The 21,759-nt window shown below is 34.3% G+C and overlaps 1 protein-coding gene across 1 annotated transcript in view; it reads left to right on the top strand.

Moving 5' to 3' along the window:
- Positions 1 to 21,722, top strand: part of LOC106868175 (uncharacterized) — a 339,834-nt gene extending 318,112 nt beyond the window's left edge. The window contains exons 4-6 of the mRNA XM_014913319.2: positions 1,460 to 1,589; positions 3,520 to 3,658; positions 16,111 to 21,722. Of these exons, the coding sequence (XP_014768805.1) occupies positions 1,460 to 1,589; positions 3,520 to 3,658; positions 16,111 to 16,311 (470 nt within the window). The 3' untranslated portion in view covers positions 16,312 to 21,722. The remainder of the gene's footprint in view (positions 1 to 1,459; positions 1,590 to 3,519; positions 3,659 to 16,110) is intronic.
- Positions 21,723 to 21,759: the final 37 nt, after the last annotated feature.

The raw sequence follows: 21,759 nt of genomic DNA on the forward strand, positions 1-21,759 counted from the left end.
ATTTGAAATACATATATATATATATATATATATATATACATGTCTCTTAAGATCACAGTTCGTATTCTTGGGATGGTTACAGTGTAGCTCGTAATATCCGTGGGCATCGAGTAGATCATCTTCACGAATTCATTTCTTCAAGCGATATAACATTCATAGATGTTTACCAGAGGCATGTTTATCCCTTTTGAGCAGTGCGAAGGTTAACTGAATTATATGGGTATTTCTGTGTGTATTTGGTGGGGAGGATAGGAAGGTGATAGAAAGAGAGGAAGGAATGGTAGTTATATGGGAAGGAGGTGTGGACTTATTTCGCTATTCAGTCTGCAGATTTCAAGAATGGGTCGTACATTCTTTTGTTCGATCTCATTTAAGGTATGACTATCTTCAATGAATTCTGAAGTAAACATGTCGGTCAGTATAGCCACCACAACCATCAGCTGTAGGAGTTCATTATCTGAATTGATAAATGGTACTTTCTTAGGGTGACCTTTTAATTGTTTCAGGTACAATGGTATGTATCCTAAATATCGGTTGGTTTGTCAATTTGCTTTTATTCCTTCCTTGTTTTATAAAGTGTTAAGGGCGGTTGATGTTATTCTGTTTCAAAATGGGGGTTTTTTTTTCAAATTCCAGAAACGATGTTTTGCTTTTATGTTCGAATGATATGATCACCTCTGAATGTCTATTTATCATGTTTTCCCTGGATGTGATGATTCCCAGAGTTTCTTCATGGCATATGTTGCATACCCATGATGTTCCGGCGTAGCGTTTTTTTTTTCTTTATAATAGACCAGTGAGTCATATGCTTTATTCCATTCTGTTTGAGCCTCCAGACGAGGTTCGATAGTGATCTAGAGTGTCACCCGATGCTCACAGATACTACGGACTACACTGTAATCAAACCAGGAATTACGGACTGTGAGACATGTGATTTGTGGAAACGCGTGTAGTGAGGCATTAAATGTTTAAAAAATCTATCCAAGGATTATTGTTATATTTAATATTTTTATCCTACACTATATTGGTACCGCTCGATGCAACCCCCAAAAATTAGTTCACCAGTCAGCATCATTAGACTGTGACCGGCATATGGAATAGGAGCTTTATATGCATTTTCAAAACGTTTCCCGTAAACAAATTTATAATACATATAGATAATGTGTGAGTATGTGTCTTTGTATCTGTGTTTGTTTGCCACCATCGCTTGATAACCGGTGTTGGTGTGTTTACGTCCCTGTAACTTCGTGGTTCATCAAAAGACACCGATAAAATAAGTACCAGGTATGAAAAAATAAGTACTGAAGACGAATCATTTGACGAAGTAACAAGGCGGTGCTGCTAGCATGGCTGCAGCCTAATGACTGAAACGTGTATAAGATTTTTTTTTAAAAACCATTAAAAGTTGTTTTCTTATATATGCCCGTATATTATCAATTTACTGTTTTTCTTATTCCAGAATATGCTCGCTACCAGACATGTTTTATTCTTCATAGTGACCACACTGAGAACTGCTTTAGCAAAATTACTAAAAAGACAGTTACTATATTTACAAAACTTAAATATCCATCTGACGCAGTGTTCTGCAGGTAAGAATTCTTGATTTATTTTCTATCTGAACAGTTTTCTAGAGTTAAGTATGAAAGTCAAAATAAGAAAACAAAACAAAATATTGCTCCATATACAAACCTTAACAAAAAGGTTTTTTTAGATTTTGATATCTAGGCAATGTTTTCTTAAGATAGGTACAATACATCCGTTTTATATGAGTGAGAAAATTAAATTTTCACACACACACACATATACATACATATATATGTGTGTGCGTATATATATATATATATACACGAGGGGTTGCTGCAAAATTTCGGGCTTTAAGGGTATCGGCAAAGGTATGGTTGGAGGCCCAACTTTCCGAGTTCTTTTACAGGATTTAGAAAAACTAAAGGACCGCTTGCAACAAGTGAGTGAATCTGAGAGGAGAATATATTGAAGGAACTTTCAGTATCCCCTCGTATGTGTGCAGATTTAAATAACTTGATCTAAGAAACACACAAGCACGGACACGCAATCACATGAATATGCAGAATACATACATACAGATGCGCACACATACATACATATATACATATGCATACACACACATATATACATACACACACATGCATACATACATACATACACACATACATACATACAGACATGCATGCATAAGCACACACACACACATTGACCCACACACACATTGACCCACACACATGCGCGCAAACCAAGAAAAAGGAACGCAGTGTAAATAACGGATAGAGTCAAGACTATTGAAAAGGTTGCAAGACGCAACGAAAATTTTAGGAAAATAAATATAAGAAATAAGTTGAAATTTTACCGGTGTGTGTGTTAAATTATAATGCACAAAAAGAAAATGACTCTCTCCAGACACAATAGGAAACTCATGTTTCTCTAAAATTTCTTCACCAAATGAAATTCGTATTATTGTGTTTTGCTAAAATCTTGATTGAATAATACGACATGCCTATTGCTCTAAAGCTAAATAATTACTAATGCTATAACGGGATTGTTACATTGTTTTGTTTTGTTTTTGTTTTTTTTCTTTTAAATGTATTCTAACAGAGTTGTCCTACATTCTTATTATTGTTGACATTCACTTCATGAAAAAGTGACCTATAGAATAAGTATCTGGCTAAAACTATAACTACATGGGTCGATTTGATCTGCTATACCCTCCAATGAATGAACCAAGTAAACAAATAAAGGAATATAGTATGTGTCGTGTACTGACTGGATTACGCGTTGTTATACTTATTATCTCATGATATTTATTATCCTTCAATCTAAACATGGATTTGTTATTTGCGAGATTGTGTTTTGCCAAAATCTTGATTGAATAACATGACACACTTAATGCTCTAATGCTAAATAATTAAGAATGATATAATAGAATAATATAATATTACTGTTTTTTTTTTTTTTATGTATTCTAACAGAGTTGTCTTACTATCTTATTATTGACTATGTAACTAACTAACATTTTAAACTTGATTACATTTACTGCGCTATGACATTAAACCGCCGAAAATGTGGTGAAATGCACAACTTTCATGATATGTGTCATTGCCATAACTATATAGAAGTCACATAATGGTAAATTTGATGCCATGAACACGACTCAGTGGGGTAGTTTTACATTTCAGCTGCAGTAAATGATGCCAATCTAATTTGAAACTTATGCAGCCACGAGTAATCCTTTCACACGTTCATTTCATGAATGCATGATTTTACTGTTTCCTCACAGCATTCTCTCTCTCTCTCTCTTTCTCTGTCTCTCTCTCCCTCTCTCTCTCTCTCTCTCTCTCTCTCTCTCTCTCTCTCTCTCTATTATATATTTGTCTCTAACACCTTTATTGTTAATATTTTAAATTCTCAATCCTGTTACTACTTTCCTTCGGATTCATAGATCACTGTATACTAGTAAAACACCTTCCTCTGTTCTTCTGGTTCTAGCAATGTGAAACGCGTCCATAACTGTATAGAAAACACTATTACAGATAAATGTACCAAAGATGCCGGAAAGCTGGTTGAGTATTTGCTCACTCCTATGATAATGAAAAGTGCACAGTGTGCTCTAAAAGACCCAGTAACGGTAAGTAGAAGAAAATTCATCATATTAGTTTATATCAATATGCATACATACAAATACGTGTATGTGTGTGTGTGTGTGTGTGTGTGTGTGTGTGTGTGTGTGTGTGTGTGTGTGTGTGCGTGTGTAATGGGCTCCCCCGATACATAACTCACTGAAATTGACTGAATTACACATTGTTTCTTCACTTGTCTTGCCATTTATCGCTGTCAATTTGAATGGTCCAATCGGTCTTCGCTCATTTCAATGGCACACAGTTTTACATTCGGCCATCTGCAGTTGTCTATCTGTGCCTTTGTTTAGGCTCAGGGTTCCAGCTACTTCCGGCTGACGGGACACAAAATATTGAAGTACTTGAGTCCCAGAATGTTGTGCATCAATGAGACGAGTTTATAGAACTTACTGCCATCGTAAAAAAGAGAATTTATTGTGCTATGCCTCACACTACAGTAACCGACATATTTGGCTTCTGAACCTGCATAGACATATTTAGAGCAAATATGCAAATATCCGTTCCAATTCTCTCTGAACACGGTTCAATTAACAGTTTTTAGTGCTACTACTATTAAAGTTATCCAAATTTTTTTCAATTATTTCATTTCAGAAGTAAATAATCAGTCAATCTCATTATTCTCACTTCTCATGTGTAATATTCAAATAAAACATGAAAATCACAAATGCTAGGTCTCACTATCAGAACTTTCGTGGTAACCATTTAAATGTAAAAGGAATAAGTCTGCTTCCTAAATGATGCGAAAACGTGTTTTAGCTTTGAGTTGTTTCATGACCTTTGCATGATAGAGCTACATGCCGTGGTGATAGGAGAATGAAATGGCTATATGTTATATTTACTCTTTATTTTCCCCCACCTCTTTCTCTTCCTCTCTCTTTCTCTGTCTCTCACTTACACACACACAAACACACACACACACACATACTGAGAACTCGTTTTGTTACTCTGAGTTATCAAGGTACGTAACTCACTCACCCAGAATCATCTGAAATACCCTACAACTCAGATCTTGCGCCTGCGAACTAATTCGATGCAGATCGATACTCATGTGACATATTTTCATTTTCACTGAATTCTTCAAGTTGAAAAAAAAAAAAATCAAACTAATATTTACTACTCTGCAAGAAAATAAGGAGAAGCTCTAGAAGTTTACATTTCTGTTCATAAAATATCAGGTGAAGTCTTTGTTGTGGAATTTTGAACAACATCACATATAAGTTTCGAGGTTGATCACATGAGTATCTATCTGCATTAAGTTAGTTCGCAAGTGCACGATCTGAGATACCTGCAAGTACTGTAAACGTTTCCCAACTAAATTTCTGACAAAAGAAAAATGGTTTTCTGGTTTCCAATCCTGTATGTTAGAGCAGTAAATAAAATTCCCTGTAGTGTTTCCTTCTGGCCATTTATATCTTGAGTTCAAAATTTTGCTTCGATTTTCAATGTTTCAGAAAGTACCCCTTAAAAACCGTAGTCGAGATATTGAACTGTTATCTCTACCGAAATTTCTATCCTTGGTGCCAGTGAAAGAAAATCAATATCACATCAGTTGTGATTATGATTGAAGGAGTGTCATAAAGTGACTTTTGCCATTTCTTCCTCAGATTTATCAAAAGCAGAATCTTGTAATCAACTTCATTCTAATCTCTCACTTAATATACTTGAGTCAGTGCTGATAAATAACCTCAGCACACCTTATTTAACATTCTCTTTAACAAATTCTGCTCTGTATTCAATAACTGGCAGTCTATATATTTCAGAAATAGCCTACGTCTGTTTTTGTAACAAATTTTCTCTTCAGAAATCTTTGTTTCATCTCTGCTTTACCGTTGTTCCGTAACATTCGATTACGTCAAGTCTCTGCTTCTCGCAACTCAAAATAAGTTCATTATGCATATATTAATGCGCCAATTCTTTCATCCACTCTCTTATGTTGAGATGGTAAATTCTACCGTTAATGAAAATAGAAAATTGGTTGACATGAAATATTTATCTGAATTTGCACTTCATGAATATTATATTTAAATCACACCGATACCAACAGATGACAATCTGATAAATTACATCTAGTTGCTGTCATATTAGCCAACATTTAGTTCTACTAATATTTTGTTTCTTTTCTATTGTATTATTATTTATCTACAAAGAGTGATAAATATCAAGTGTAGAGGTTTCAAATTTGCCACAGATGTAAATGATATTTTTAACGCTGAGAGGATGCAAAAGAACTGAGACTGATTACTATTGGTCGGTTCAGTGGACTAATAGACTTATATCTCCAGTTCTGTGAAAAATCAATCCCCGAGATAAACTATTACTATATGTAACTAGAAGTTTCTCGATATATTGCCTCAAAAGACAGCACTCGATAAAATCTGGCACTCTAATATTAGGATGTAAAATAGAAGAAGCTATGAAATGTGAATTATTCAACCGTTAGTTGTATCTTCTTTCACTCTATTGCAGCTATTCAATAGAAAAGAAAGCAGACTGTCTACCGGAAATGATTAGATTTTTCAGGAGAGAAATATTAAAAAAATTAATTTAATAATGTCCAGTGTTCATTAATATCTCAAGTGAAAAAATTACACATACACACATAACTCGATATATTAATATTTTACCAATATGACTACGGTGTTTCAGAGAAGTTTATAGTCACTAAGATTCATCAGTAAAGAAATTTGTAAGCGATGCAGACTGCTCTAGAGAGATTTACACAGAGAAAAAGAGTCGATAAAGGAGAAGGGAATAAAGAGCTATGACAATATGGATGTAAACACACCACTAGGCCCTGAATTATGCCACTGGGGCGTAGTATACATGCATTTCTGCGCTGTTAGACTTCATCAATTACGGATACTGAACCGTCGTTCATGGTCACTAGGAGCTGGTCACTCTTATATTAGAATCCTTTCTACTCTAGGCACAAGGCCTAAAATTTTGAGGGGAGTGGGCCCAGTCGATTAGATCGACCTCAGTACACAAATGGAACTTAATTTATCGACTCCGGAAGGATGAAAAGCAAAGTCGACCTCGGCAGAATTTGAACTCAGAACGTAAAGACAGACGAAATACACCTAAGCATTTCGCCCAGCGTGCTAACGTTTCTGCCAGAATAACAAACGGTGCATTTCTTGATGTGTAAAACCTTTTGTTAAGCTGGCATAAATTTATTATTAAAGGTGTACTTGTCTATAAGAAGAACTTTTTCTCTCTAGGCATTTTGTGCCATGCATTCTCTATCCATTTCCGAGTGTTAAATATGGCTGTACATATTATGTGTGGGGAGTGTAGGGGGCGTGGGTGTAGGGGGCGTTGGGTGGGTTGCGTGGGGGGTGCATGTATGTATGTATGTATGTATGTAAAGTATAAAAATTGTTTTCACAAGAGAGGTAATCATATTTTTTAACCGGTTTTAGTTATTTTGAGCTGATCAAATAACAATGTTGGCTTTTACAATACGGCATAGATTTTCCTTTCCTTTCAGTCACATGTCTGTTTTCGTGTTTATTTCATACATCTTGCTGGTGTCTTTGAATAAATACTTGGAGACCATATCATTCCATAAGAAAGAACGCAACTGATGGTTGAGTGGTTAATTTCTCTTATTCTGTTTAATAACTAGTAAGAAAGCGTAATTTTCTTCGCAAATTTTGAGGATTTAGTCGGTGACATGTGTTTGATTGGAGGATAATGCATTTAATTAGAGATATAGTGTGCTTGCCTGTGTAGAGACATTTTATTTTTTGCAAGATCGATCGTTTCTTGTTTGCACATTACATATAATTTTAGTCAGTAATTTTACAAACTCTTGCACATGATATATATGCATATATACACACCTGCATCCTTTCAAACAACTAAACATTTGTACATACGTATGTAAATTTCAAAAATATTGTCAGTTATTGAAAACTAAGTTAAAATGTGGTATTTCAAATTGTCTATAAAACTATTCAAAATGAAAAAATATTTTAGGAGGAAGAAAACAAAATGGATGTTCAAGAATAGATAGACAGACAGACAGACAAACAGACAGACAGACAGACAAACAGACAGACAGACAGACAAACAGACAGACAGACAAACAGACAGACAGACAGACAAACAGACAGACAGGGAGACAGATAGACAGACAAACAGACAGACAGAGATGTGTGTCCTTAAGCAATGGCACTAAGTTATGTATATGTACGCATGTGTGCCTACATTTATTTACACATTTCTCTGCGAATGTGGACTACAGTAGAGTAATTTCTAGATGATTTAGTTTGTAGTGAATGTATTTATTTGTTATTCTAGCTTATTATTCCTGATTTGTTGGAGTGAAAGTAATGGAAATGTACGCATAACTTTGTAATTAACTCATATAGGTCGCTCAAATTGCACATGTTAGTAGCTCAATTTTTCTTCTGTTCATAGTCGCAGACGTGGCTGTAAAGTAAGAAGCATGCTTCCCAACTACATGGTTCCGGGTTCAGACCTTGGGCAATTGTTTTCTTCAATAGCCTCGTGCCGACCAAAGCCTCCTGAGTGGATTTGGTACGCGGAAACTGAAAGGAGCTCGTCATATACATAATAATAATAATAATATTCTTTTATCCAGTCATAAGCACAGGAGTGAAGTATGTACAGGGTTAAATTTATATTAAATTTTATAAACCCGAGCAATGCTTCAGAGTGCCCAAGTAAAACCCAGACTTAACCACCCTCGTGTAGCTAATTTTTGGGAAACATTTCAATACTCACTATTATTTTGTTTTGAAAGTGGAATAGTGTTCATATAAGATTATAAAAATGAATACATTACTAGGTCTTATTTGTAGCTCTTCAATATAATAAAGTCATCTAAGACGGCGAGCAGGCAGAATCGTTAGCCCGCCGGGCGAAATGTTTAGCGGCATTTCCTTCGTCTTTACGTTCTTAGTTCAAATTCCACGCGGTCGACTTCGCCGTTTATCCCTTTCGGGATTGAGAAAATAAGTACCAGTTGAGCACTGGGGTCGATGTATTCGACAAGCCTCTTCCCTCAAACTTGCTGGCCTTGTGCCAAAATTTGAAACCAATATAATAATGTCATTAGATCAGGTAGGGAGTATATGTAGCACCGACAGAAATGTTCTAGATATAACAATCTACAAAAACAGAAGATTACATACATCTCTCAGTACAGTGCATAGTATATGTGGATATTTCAAATGTATTTCTCATCAGTAAAGTAAAATGAATGAAAGGCAGCAAAAGAGAAACAGCCAAAGATAATGGGAAGCTGAGAAAATCTGTGTACACAAACTTCGTTAGATCATTGAATTATATAGAAAGACCTCATTAAACACAGACATACAGTTATTTAGCCTAAAACTAATACAAGATCAGAGGAGCAATCCATATTTATTTATCACCAGAAATGAAAAGAGTAAGGGGTGTTTAGAAGTAAATATTTTCCCCCTGTTCCATTTACGAGACTATGATTAGGGTAAATGACACTTTAGGCTGGAAAAGGTCTAGTAATCTCAGGAAATATTTTACTTGCTGCAGAATTTTTCTGTTCTCTTTATTTTTGAGTTTTTTTATTTATTTTTTGTTTTTTCTTGCTATAAAGGCCGTGCGTTAGGAATATAAATCCATAAGTGCTGCTATAAGAATTAACTACTGAAAAGCAATTGAAGTGTTACAAAAGCAATGCCCTGAAATTTAATACCATAAAAATATTCTTGTTAATGAAACAAAGAATATCATGAAAACCTAAATTGCTGCAACTTGTTTGTACAATTCACGTCATTATAAGCCAAAAACATGACACTCGTGGGAGGATTGTAAACTTTATCTAGATCCAGTAATTTGCAATACGAAGAGAATTTCAGGAAATAGTGTGTCGTGGGTTTATAGAATAGAATGCAAGAAATTATTATATGTGACAGAATAATAATGTCAACATTCGCTTGAAAATTGCTAATAGATTTTAAAACACTAGATGCTTAGATATACTAAACATATTTGCAGGGGAAAATATCTTCATCATAAAATAGTTAGTTGTGTTTAGACATGCAATTATTATCTGTCACCCGTTCACTCGCTGCCATGCGCATTTAAACACTAACACACATATAAATTAAGTCAAGTACATATGGGTAATTGAAAGCTATTCTGTAAACGCACTAGACCAGTAAATGTACACCAGGACCCACCACTAATTGCCACAGAAACGAAACCAGTGTTATTTGTCTTGGATAAAGGTTTCTCGTAATATACTAAAAGTCCCGAAGAATCGTCGGAGTGGAACATGGTGAAATAACAGAATGAAAAAGTATCACTATTTTGCCATTTTTTAACTTGGTGCAACTTCAGACGGTCATAACGTCTTAACTAATCAAGATAATCCAAAACAAAGAATAAGTAAAAGTGCTTTAAATGAGTAAGCCAACCTTCTACCCCCATTTCCGTACGTCCACAATAAAATTGTTTACCACAGGATAAAAATAAAACTTTCTAATCCCAAGTGCTTTCGTTGATATTGACATCATCAGAAGATAAGGAAGAAAAAAAAAAGAAAATACATAGTTAGACACAAGTATATGCTGTACAGTAAAAGCTTACAATCCGCAATGTCCGTCAGTTCAGTTACCTTTTCAGTCAGATTTAGCTGTTATCTACATCCTCAGCACTGTCGTAGCCATTGTTCTGACAAACACCTCTGCACCCAGAACAAGCAGATGAACATAGAAGCCCAAGCCATTGGCAGCGTCCCACAACCTGACTTGCAAGCACACCACACAACGACTGTGGTGCAGGAGCACGGTCAGAGATAACTGTGAGTTTCCACCTCCAATCTTCACCATTCAGTTTGTTCTCCTGTCACTCCTCGACTTGGTGGTAGACACGCAGGTTATGTTACTTCGTAACTGCTAATGTCGGTGGCAACATGTTAGGAAGAACTGCCTTATTTCACGCGGTGACAAGGTATCGGAATCAGCGACATCTAACATTATCGATCGAGTCGCCTTCTCACCTGTCGTGATGATGTTGTCCTTTGTTGTCCTTTTACTCCTGAACACCTATGCCTGTTCCTGAAGTTCCTCATTTTCTTGAATAAGTTTGAAACCTGCCGCCTTCCCGATCCCCAAAACCCTGGATGTGGTGTCACACCCCAAGAAAGCATGTACAAAGAGAATATGCGTGTAAACCTGGACCCCAAGCTTCTGATTGATCGAATTAACACCCATGCTCCTAACTTCTGCTCCTTTCATTGGTTCAGATCGGAAGTTGATGTCATGTTTGTTTTCTCCTGCAAAGTGGATGAGGAGAACAAGTAGGTCCGTATCGTCTCCGACTAACACAGTTTCTATGTCCCCAGAGATTTTCACTGCAGTTAGGACAATAAGAGTATCTGCATCTCCTCTAGCTTCACAGCTTTCTTTGGCAAGGGCATCTCCTAAAAGTTCAAGAAAATGTTGCTTGTTCTCTTGGTTTGAGATGAATTCGATCTTTTTTTAACTGCAGCTTCGTGGACAGTTGAAATGTCACCTTCCTACCATCACACTGCACTCGGCGCTGATGTGTGTTGTCTTTTGTTGAAAGTCCCACCTCATAATCAAACACAACCACTGCCTGACCATAGTGTTTTGTAACATATCTGGTACAGTCCTGCAATATCTTGTATGTTTTACCAAGTTGCCATGGAATGCGATGGAGAAGAGCACCTCCATCAAGGACGTATGTGATATTTTTACATGGTGCTGGGCTCTGTAGTACCTAGCGTCAGCTAGTTGTGGTTTTACAGCTTTCAGGAACTTTTCTTTCCCTTCGAACAAGGCAGATAGGTGGTTGCAGAGTTCATAGGTGAGGACATTTGGAAGTGTTCACTTAGGTGAGGACATTCGGAAATGATCATTCCAAAAGTGATCACTGGTGTTGCTCCATAGCGCTCTGCAACGAAGTGTAAGGTTGAGTTGACACATGTCATGTTATCCGGGTTCATATCAACCATTGGTAGGAACATGGTGGATGATTGTCCTCGGTGGTCTCCATCGTTTACCATTTGCACGTATCCCGACCTTGTTGGTCTTGGTAACCGGTCTGACAGGAACGTTTTCCACAGGTAGATCTTCATACTTGATATTAGCAAGTTTATCACCAAGTTATATGAATTCCTTAATGTTGATGCGTCCTACTGCAGCGATCTCCTCTGCTGTCACAGAAACATGTTTTACCGGTGAGGTGCCATCAAATTTGGATGTTACAACTGCTATAATACCCATTCCATGGAATGCCCTAGAGCTGTCAAGAGTTCTAGTGTCATGATCCACGTTGTTGGCCACATATTGAACAAACTGTCCAGGGAGGAACTCTGGAATGTCCAATCCCTGGTAGACTGCTGCACTCCATTCATAATTTTGAACCTCTGAATATGAACTACAGAATCTATGGAAATTCAGTGTGACAATCAGAATTCTTGTGGTAAAATGCGAATGTATTTGCACACCTAGACCTAATTGCAATGGTGCAGTCAGAACTTTGGGGCGGGGAGCCTGCATTATCGCTTGCTCCAATAAGCACACCTTCAACCGCTTTATTTTCCAACAAATACGGGGTTCAGTAGTAAGCGTAGTGACTCTGGACAATAGTTAGTAGCTTCTGAGATACCACTCATATAAAGACTTGTTGTACAACTGACTTGACATCACTTCTAATGAGGTTAACCGCAGTTTCTATCAGTATCGACTTCTCCATTTACCCCTTACCTCTGATAAAGGTATAGGGCAGCCTCAAATCTCTTGACAGACATTTCTATGTGGAAGATATACCAGAAAAAACATAGGTTAGAACACCAAAAATGTCTTGATAGCTTCATAAAAAGTGTTGCTGTGCCTGTCTGTACCTTGATCGTCTAATCTTGAAATCTAAAAGTTCACCCCTGAAAAAATATTGTTCCACTCAAAATATTTTATGGGACTTTTAGTATATCATGAAGGGTACCCTACTGAGTAAATCCCAACAGGTTTCGTTTCTGTTGCAATTAGTGGTGGATTCTGGGGAATATCAGCTAATTTGACTGGGCTATACAGTATCTATCAATATTATATTATATATCATTTCAATTCATCTTACTGAGACTCAGTGTCATAAGATAGAAATCAACATTTCACAACTAATGGTAACATATTATGGCTGCAAGTATATTTCCAATGTATTACTATCTGTACTTCAGCATTGGAGTATCTTTGACTTGAAGTTCCATAAGACATTTACTGAAATAAAGCAGAGTTATACTGAGCGTAAATATACATATGTGTGTGTGCTGTGTATGTTTCTATAACTCTCCTCCTATTGAGAAAAACTTTTGCCTGGAGAGCAATGAATATGCTATCAAGCATTTGAAGCACAACAGGCACTGCATCGAGATATTGTGATTTTGAAGTAAAAGTCAACCAAATTTTACGTTTAAGAAAGTGCCATATTTTCAGTCCTAAAATGCTTTAAGAATAATCATTAAGTTGACCTGGAATGAATACCAAGAAGAACTAATAAAATAACTCGTGTCTTGAAAGCATTGAGTATTACTGTTTTATGCTGTTGTTTCTATATTCTTGTTTATATATGTTGTTTCTATATTCTAAATGCAGCATAAATACAGTATCCATCTTGTTTTATAATTTGTCAGTTGCTGACATCATTCATGCGCGCGAGATAAATGTTACGCCATGAGGAAGGAAAGAGAGCTAATACTTTTGGTTGAACCTTTTGTTATAAAGAAACAAAATGTATAGTGATATTACTAGATAATATGAGTGTCTTGAAGATAAAATATAAATAACAGTGAATAATGAAGGGGTGAATGAGGAAGCTAAAGGGAGAAGTAACATGGTGAAACACATTCTATACGTTAAACACGAAGCTAGACATTAGTTCTCACTGTATGTTTAGGTTACACCAATGATGATATTTATTCATGTGTTCTTTTATGTATCACACACGGATTTGGGGATATGCGATTAAGAAAAGAAACCGAACAGAAAACATGTCATCTTTCTTTTCCAATCTTCTCAAATAGCGCTAGCATGTGGCTACTTATTTTGTCATAAGTCCTTGAATAGAAAACCCTTGCCTAAGGACAAGTGTATTTTTTCACTTTCAAAATTAGAAAAAAAACCCTAATATTATCCAATGACACATATATTGAAGATATAGCAGGTTACTCAACATTTATATTTGTCATCCTAATCCTTAATTCTAGGTCTAAGAACGTTGAAATATTGAAGCTATCTATCTGTCAGCTTTTTCTTAAGCTTGCTATATATATCATGAGCGTTTACCCTTTAGAAAATTTATATTACCATTTATGGTTTTCTGAATGAATGCTTGATAATATAGCTAGGAAATTTATGATCCAACCGACCTAACATTTATCACTCCGTTCTTTTCTCATCCATCCATGCATCCATCCGTATATTCCCCTATTCATTCGTCGTGTATCTCTAGATGCTATACGTGTGCTGTTGCCGTGCGTGGGTGTATGTGTTTTCACCCGTGAATGTGTACGTGCTTACCTGACAGTCCATATTTCGCTTTATATATTGATATATTTTCTGTATTAATGCATATTCTGTGCTTTGCTTTCGGTTTTTTCTTCTTTTTTTTTTATGCAATTGCTTCTAAGTTCATGCGTGAGCTATGTCATAGAAGAACTCAGGATATTTTACTGTAAAAGAGGGTGGGAAGAGTCATTAAGCTTATCTAGTTATCAGTAATTGGCAATTCCTGTCAAATACTGAAGTTATTCCATATCTGAATTTCTTGTCTTAGTATTAGGTATTTGTTATGTCGTTTCTTAAATCCCTATTAACTATCCTTAATCTGTTAGAATCCACCTTTTAAGGACGTCGTAAATGTACGCATTTGTTTTGTATTTAGTATTTATTCAGAGAAGAGCCTTTCTTTCTTTTCAGCATATACCCTCCCCCTTTAGAATATTGACCTGTTATATGGGCATACTGAAATCGATATTTTTGTCACCTCTATATCTTAGGGAAAGTGTCTATTCTCATTTTCGTTACGCTTATATGCTAATATCCCTATTACAATTAGATAACTGTTCTACAGCTAATGTATCACACACACATACACTATATATATATATATATATATATATATATATATATATATATATATATATATATATATATATGAGAGAGAGATATATATACATGCATACATACGTATATACAAATCTATATGTACAACACCAATGAAACACACAGCACAACACTCATTTTGCTCAAAAAGATCAAACCATTAAGATTGTTACACATCATAACAATGTTTAGCGGGTTTGATATGTTCATTTGCTGTGAGTAGAGTAGAGAGTTTCAGCTGAGAGCATTATCATTTGGACTGGAAACAATCAAAATTATGTTGGACCTTATCATTCCCCTCGGTCGCACAACAAAACTGCATCGCATATGCTACGGCCTCATTCAGAGCCAAAATGCACTGCAGATGAGATCTTGTGCTGAGCCTCGACAACGCTTAACTGCGACCCACAATAACTGCTTGTATATTCGGTTGATTCACCGCACATCTACGCCTAAGCCCTTCCGATGCCACTGTCTTTCCACAATGTTTATTGATGATGCTAAATGAGGTCCGTACTAGCAATTCTTCCAACTCTTCCTTCACAGAATACAGATCCCCTGAAACTCCCTCTCTTATCATATCTTATCTACGTGCATTTCTAAAGAAATTTTAATGAAACAGCAACTACACCTTCCTTTTCTACTCTAGGCACAAGGCCCGAAATTTTAGGGGAAAGGACCAGTCGATCAATATGGTACTTTATCAACCCCGAAAGAATGAAAGGCAAAGTGACCTCGGTGGAATTTGAACTCAGAACGTAAAAAAAGACGAAATACTGTTAAGCATTTCACCTGGCGTGCTATAAAGTATGGCCACTCGTTACATAACCTTAAATGAAAAAATATGCCCCGTATTTTTTCACTGCTATATGTCGCAGTCAAACTTACTTACATTGGAAGATTGTGAATATGAACTGAAAGGAAGGCGATTTAGATGGCTAAATATTTGCATTTAAATGGTAATATATATTTCAAAGCACCCAGAATTACCTTTTACTCACCATGTTTATATTTAAAAGCGTGAATTTCTTCACAGGTGAAATAGATAAATTGTTTGTTTATTTTTTTATGTTGTTTGAATATGTTCCTACTAGATATACACATATACGCGTAACTGTTATATAAATATGAGTATATCTATTTACTTATTTGCATGAATGTGTGTGTGTGTGTGTGTGTGTGTGTGTGTATGTGTGTGTGTGTGTGTGTGTGTGTGTGCAAATGCATATCTAAATAGATACACCTTAAAATGTCAACTGAAGTTTATTTTCAAAATATTTACAACAAATTCTTGTCTTTATTTCCAGACCACATCTACGCCAACAACAACTCGATCAACAACACATGTGCGAATCATCGTTCCCGCCGATCGCCGTGAGGAGACACACATTACCAACGGTTACGGTGTCACAATATTGCCGCCTCGCCTGTTTTATCTGACATTCTTCGCTGTTTCTTTCTATTATTTAATGACATTCTTGTCTTCAGGCACACTAAAATGGACTTGAATGCCACTATAAATCAGACATGGAAAAATTAGCTGTGAATAATGGGAAATAATTATAAGGCTTATTTTGAGAGAATCAGCAATTTTTGTTTCATTCTTAAACAAATAACCTCTATCTTATTCGATGGATTACTGTTCCTTAAACTGCTATCTGCCATATTAATTCGTACAACTTCTAAAATATAAATAATATTATATACAGAAACCTTATTTTTTGTTCTATGTCAATCATATTTTATATCTGCAAAAATGTAGTTTCTTACTCAATTTTATAACATTATTTAATCACTTCTTCAGTATGATGATGATGATGATGATGATGATGATGATGATGATGATGATGGTGGTGATGATGGTGATATACATATAATATATATGTATATATATATATATATATATATATATATATATATATATATATATATATATATATATATATATATATATATGATGGATCACTATGACTATATTTCTTATTTATGCTTACATGCGATTTAACAGATCCCTGTGTGTCCATCAAATTTCCATGCTCAGTGACCTTTATACAATGGCACGCAAACATAATAGAAATAGAATCATGTGAAACATGTTTCATATTTAAGATATTAGATAATTCAATGACTTGTATTATATCAATGTTGAATGCATAGTAATAAAGTAACAATGACCAAAAATATAAACATATGATATTTGTAATATATATTCTTTTCTAAGTATTCGAATTCTACAATCAGATGGAAATCAATGCGATATGCATTGGAGATATAGTTTTAATTGTGGTAACATTTGCATACATTATCAGTGAGATTGCTATGAAAGGTTTAAGGCTCATCAATGCTGTCAATGACTCTTATTCTCTACCTATTTCCTGCTGGATAACATTATTCATATTTCCTTTCCTACCAATAAGTACATTGGAAATAAACCCAATGTTATATGTCGAGTATAAACTTTTCTCTTTCTGGAAATTATTTAATACCTTTAAAATATGTGCTTAGCTTAGCTATTAAAAAATGGTTATCAAATAATTTTGATTATCTTTGCCCATGGCTAACACTATTAGCCGACTGGTGAACATACCAATTGCCATAAAAATTAGGATATTTAGACTTACATATTTGCTTGCATAGTCTTACACCTTTCATGAACCATATACTACTTTTGCAAAATATCAATTTTGAAACATAAGAACCAAACACGTTTTACTTTCTCAACTAAAATCAACAAAAAAAAACAGACAATTTAAAATTTACATCATATGTTCTCAACTAAAATCAACAAAAAAAAACAGACAATTTAAAAATTACATCATATGTTTTATAAAACATTTTTAAGATAAGTATTTTAAAAATTCAAGCATGTATTTCACAAAATAACTTTCTAATATATTCTAAACATTCTTCATGAAGGAAACAATATTCTAATTGATGCCACTCAAAATACTAGGGGTTAAGAGTCTACTATAATGAATCAAAGATAGAACAGAATCTTATTGTAAACCCACAGGTATCTCATATATTCTGATCAAAACACCCACACACACATACACACAAACACACACATACACACAGACGCACAGACACACATGCACACACGTGCACGCACACACACACACACATATATCGAATATATCAAAAGATTTTCAAAAGCAATACGATTATCATGCTCTGTATCACAAAAGTAACTACGTATACGCAGAATATTTTCAGTCGAACCAAAATAGTATATCTCAGAATGTGAGATATCATGTACTCTTTTTGTCAAAGTAATTATATGATAAACCTAAAGTATTATACATGGGATTTAATCATTATAGATATCATGATTTGTTCTTATACAAATATTAATTTACCTTATCCATGAAAGATCGGCTCTTCTTAGTAATTCATTTATACTGAATTTTAAATGCTTGCACATTTTTCTGCGAGTCTCCAGTAATTAAAATGTATTCACATTTTATTTTTAAAACTATTAACTGTAACTCATGTCAATGGAATTCTCTTTCTAGGTAAAAATATCTGAAAACTAGGAATATTACATTAAATCGTTACCTTATATACTTTGTCTTTATAGTACTGTCTTCTGCATTGCTATCTCTTTTTTGTACATATTTTAGGGCATCGCAAATTAGCAATTTACTAGAAATCTGGAAACAGATAAATGCTCGTTATCGTTTTTGATCATAATTACACAATATGGTAAGCTATCAGTAGATTAAACTTGCAATGTTGAGAGTAAATAATATTTAATGAAAGCAACAATCACTGTAAATCAATGTCTTTCCTGATAAAGAAACTTCCATATATATGATCGTACTTAATTCTTGAAGGAAATCTTGACTTGGAGCGGATCGGGGTCAATGTGAAGAGTTAATGCTTGGCTTTGAGTTATTCTGGACACCAACTATTTGGACAACTCAACTGAATATAAAGACAAGATGAACTCAGAAATACCGCAGATTCTTTAAATTGATCGTCCTCCTATTTTATCTAGGCCTGATTGAACCAAGCAGTTCACGATAGTCCAATAATCAACCCAGAGGATAATGAATCCGACATATTCTTTCCTAAAAATTTGCTTTTAAGATTCAAATATCGGCAGGAGTAGAAGAATGCCTAAGACCCAAACATCATCTATTTATATGCCAGAGAAGTTGTTTAATGATGAAAATAGTTAAATAATTATGCGTTGCTTTAATCACTAAACAGTTGGAATTTAATATTTTAATATAGTATATCTTTATTTTCTCTTGTGCATACTCCGGCTTGGAATAACGGAATGCGCGCATATCTGAATGCATAAAAATGTGTATCATATACTGGATTGCAAGATGAGTGTTTTCGTAATTCAAGGATGAAAAATGAAATGGAAAGCGTGAACTGTGACATTTTTTGAAAGATTTGGTAGTTATATTTTCTAGAAATAAAGGTCACATTTGAAAGTTATACAGAAATGAAAGGATTCGTACTATCAATACACTTTTTTTTTTAGCCAACATCAAAGATGATGCATTTCATAATCTTTGTCAAACATTTGTCACTATAAATTTAACTATATTATAATATGTTTTGTATTTACAAATCGTGTAAGAGCTGTATTAAATTGATGTGTTATATAGAATGGAATATCAAATCTATTGTATCTATATTCTTAATTTATGTTATAGGAATTGAAGATGGAAAATATATGAACGTAACACCATAGGTGGTTCTGGGAATGAAAAGTATTTTTGCATTTTCATATCTAAGTCTCTATAAGATTTATGAAGAGTTAAATTTATGGAAATAGAAATAGGAAAAACTGTGTATAAGAAAGTAAATATACATTCATACAGTTTTGACTTCAACACAAACTGAGATGCGCTTTGGATTTTTTTGGGGGGAGGGGGTGTATTTTAAAAGATTTATACAATTTTTCATATTTTCTCCTACAAAGAAATCTTGAAAAATTTGGCGACCAAAATACTAAAAAATGTTGTTTACACACACACGACAAGCACATACACTCATATACAGAGAAAGAGAGTCAGATAGATAGATAGATAGATAGATAGATAGATAGATAGATAGATAGATAGATAGATAGATAGATAGATAGATAGATAAATTGCTAGATTGATAGCTAGATAGACAGACAGACAGACAGACAGACAGACGGGTGGATGGATGGACATATAAAGTGGAAGAGGGAGAGGAGAGACGATTTAAGAAGAAAAAGAAAAGAGGGAATAATCGAATATAAAAGAAATTGGTCAATGCCAAGTATTTTTTGTTACATTTAAGACATTCAATTGTAAAATTTTAATACAAATGTCAAGAAAATGTGTTAATAATACATGGAATGATGAATCTTGCTTAAATTGAATGTTTTTAACTCCATGTTTATCTGTATGTATTTCAATAACATTTCATTCATTTTCTTGTCAAAATGAAAGACTTATTGTCTGTGAATTAAAGTCTTCAATATAAAGTGCTGAGATTTAAACATTCACGATTCATGAGGAAATTACTCCTGCCTCGTTGAAGAAAATGTATTGATTAAAATTCGTTCGAACAGCAATGATTATTTTTACAATCAACTGTATTTTTTGCTGCAATTCTATCATAATTGATTTGTAAAGGTATTTGACTTCTTCGGATCATCAAGTTAGAAAAGGAACTGATGTCCTAACTTTCTTAATTTAAAATGTTATACATACATGCAAATATATTTTCAAAGATGTAATGAAGATTCAATGTTTTCCTTAAGCTGTTGCGTTCTCAATAGTGATAAATGATGATATTACAAAAAATATTCCTTTCTAATATCGAACTGAAAATCGATGCAAAAATGGAATATGACACAATTATATTTCACAGAGCTGATGAGCGATAATCAGTCGAATCCATTTGCGTAGATTCCACGGAAAGAAACTTTCAAAAAAACAGCAAATCACATTTTGAAACATTCACTCAATTATTTATTCATTCTTCATTTTGCAAAATGCAGTAAACGTTATATTTTCTTATCGTTTAAGTGGTTCTATAGAAACAGTAGAGAAAATATGATTTTGAACATCATTGTACATACAGAATGTAAGTATCACAATAGGAGTTTAATCGTTACGCATTTATAATGGGTCCTTTGTAAGGCAATGACTAGAAAATGTAGAAACTATCTTTGGTAATTTGTTCAGGCAGAGTAGAAATCACTTTTTGAAATTCAAAGCATGTTAGAAATAAATGTATGTTCCAGAAATATAGATTCCTGTTTTTACTGAATTGTTTTTGTCATGGCTTTATTAGAATCTCTCATAACCATTTTATATGGCTTATTTAGTGCAAACTATTTAATACTGGGAATTAACTATGAACTTGATAAGGAATTTAGCTCATTACAGGATTTGTTCAGAAGTGAGTTTTGTACTAAAAACGTATTCTTCAATATTACTATCCACCCATTGATGACTGAGATAATCTCTCCTTCCATTTGCTGTCTGTTTGCAGATTGTCGAGAAATCATTGAAGCGTGTATTGTTGTCAATGGGCTAACTTTAGAGTAAAAAAGCAACCTTCATGAAGTGACTGTATGCAAATGGCAGTTTCTAAAACTTAGCAACTTAAATTGAATGATATTGTTAAGTTTCTATAATTGTCATATTATATTACCTTTAAAAAATTAATATACAGATTTAATAAGGCTCAGTTAATCAGCAAAATATTTCTGCTGCACAAATTTTCTTTATATGTGCATATATATATATGTGCGTGTGCGTGTGCACGCGTAAAGTTTTACATATTTACGAATATGTATGTGGGGGAGGGTATGTGTGTGTGTGTCTGTAAACCGACATATCTATATATATATGCACATATATACATATATATAACACATACATAATATAGGTATATATGTATATATATATAAAACACATACATGATATATACATATATATATATATATATATATA

The sequence above is a fragment of the Octopus bimaculoides genome, chromosome 6 (assembly GCF_001194135.2).
Source record: "Octopus bimaculoides isolate UCB-OBI-ISO-001 chromosome 6, ASM119413v2, whole genome shotgun sequence".
NCBI lineage: Eukaryota > Metazoa > Mollusca > Cephalopoda > Octopoda > Octopodidae > Octopus > Octopus bimaculoides.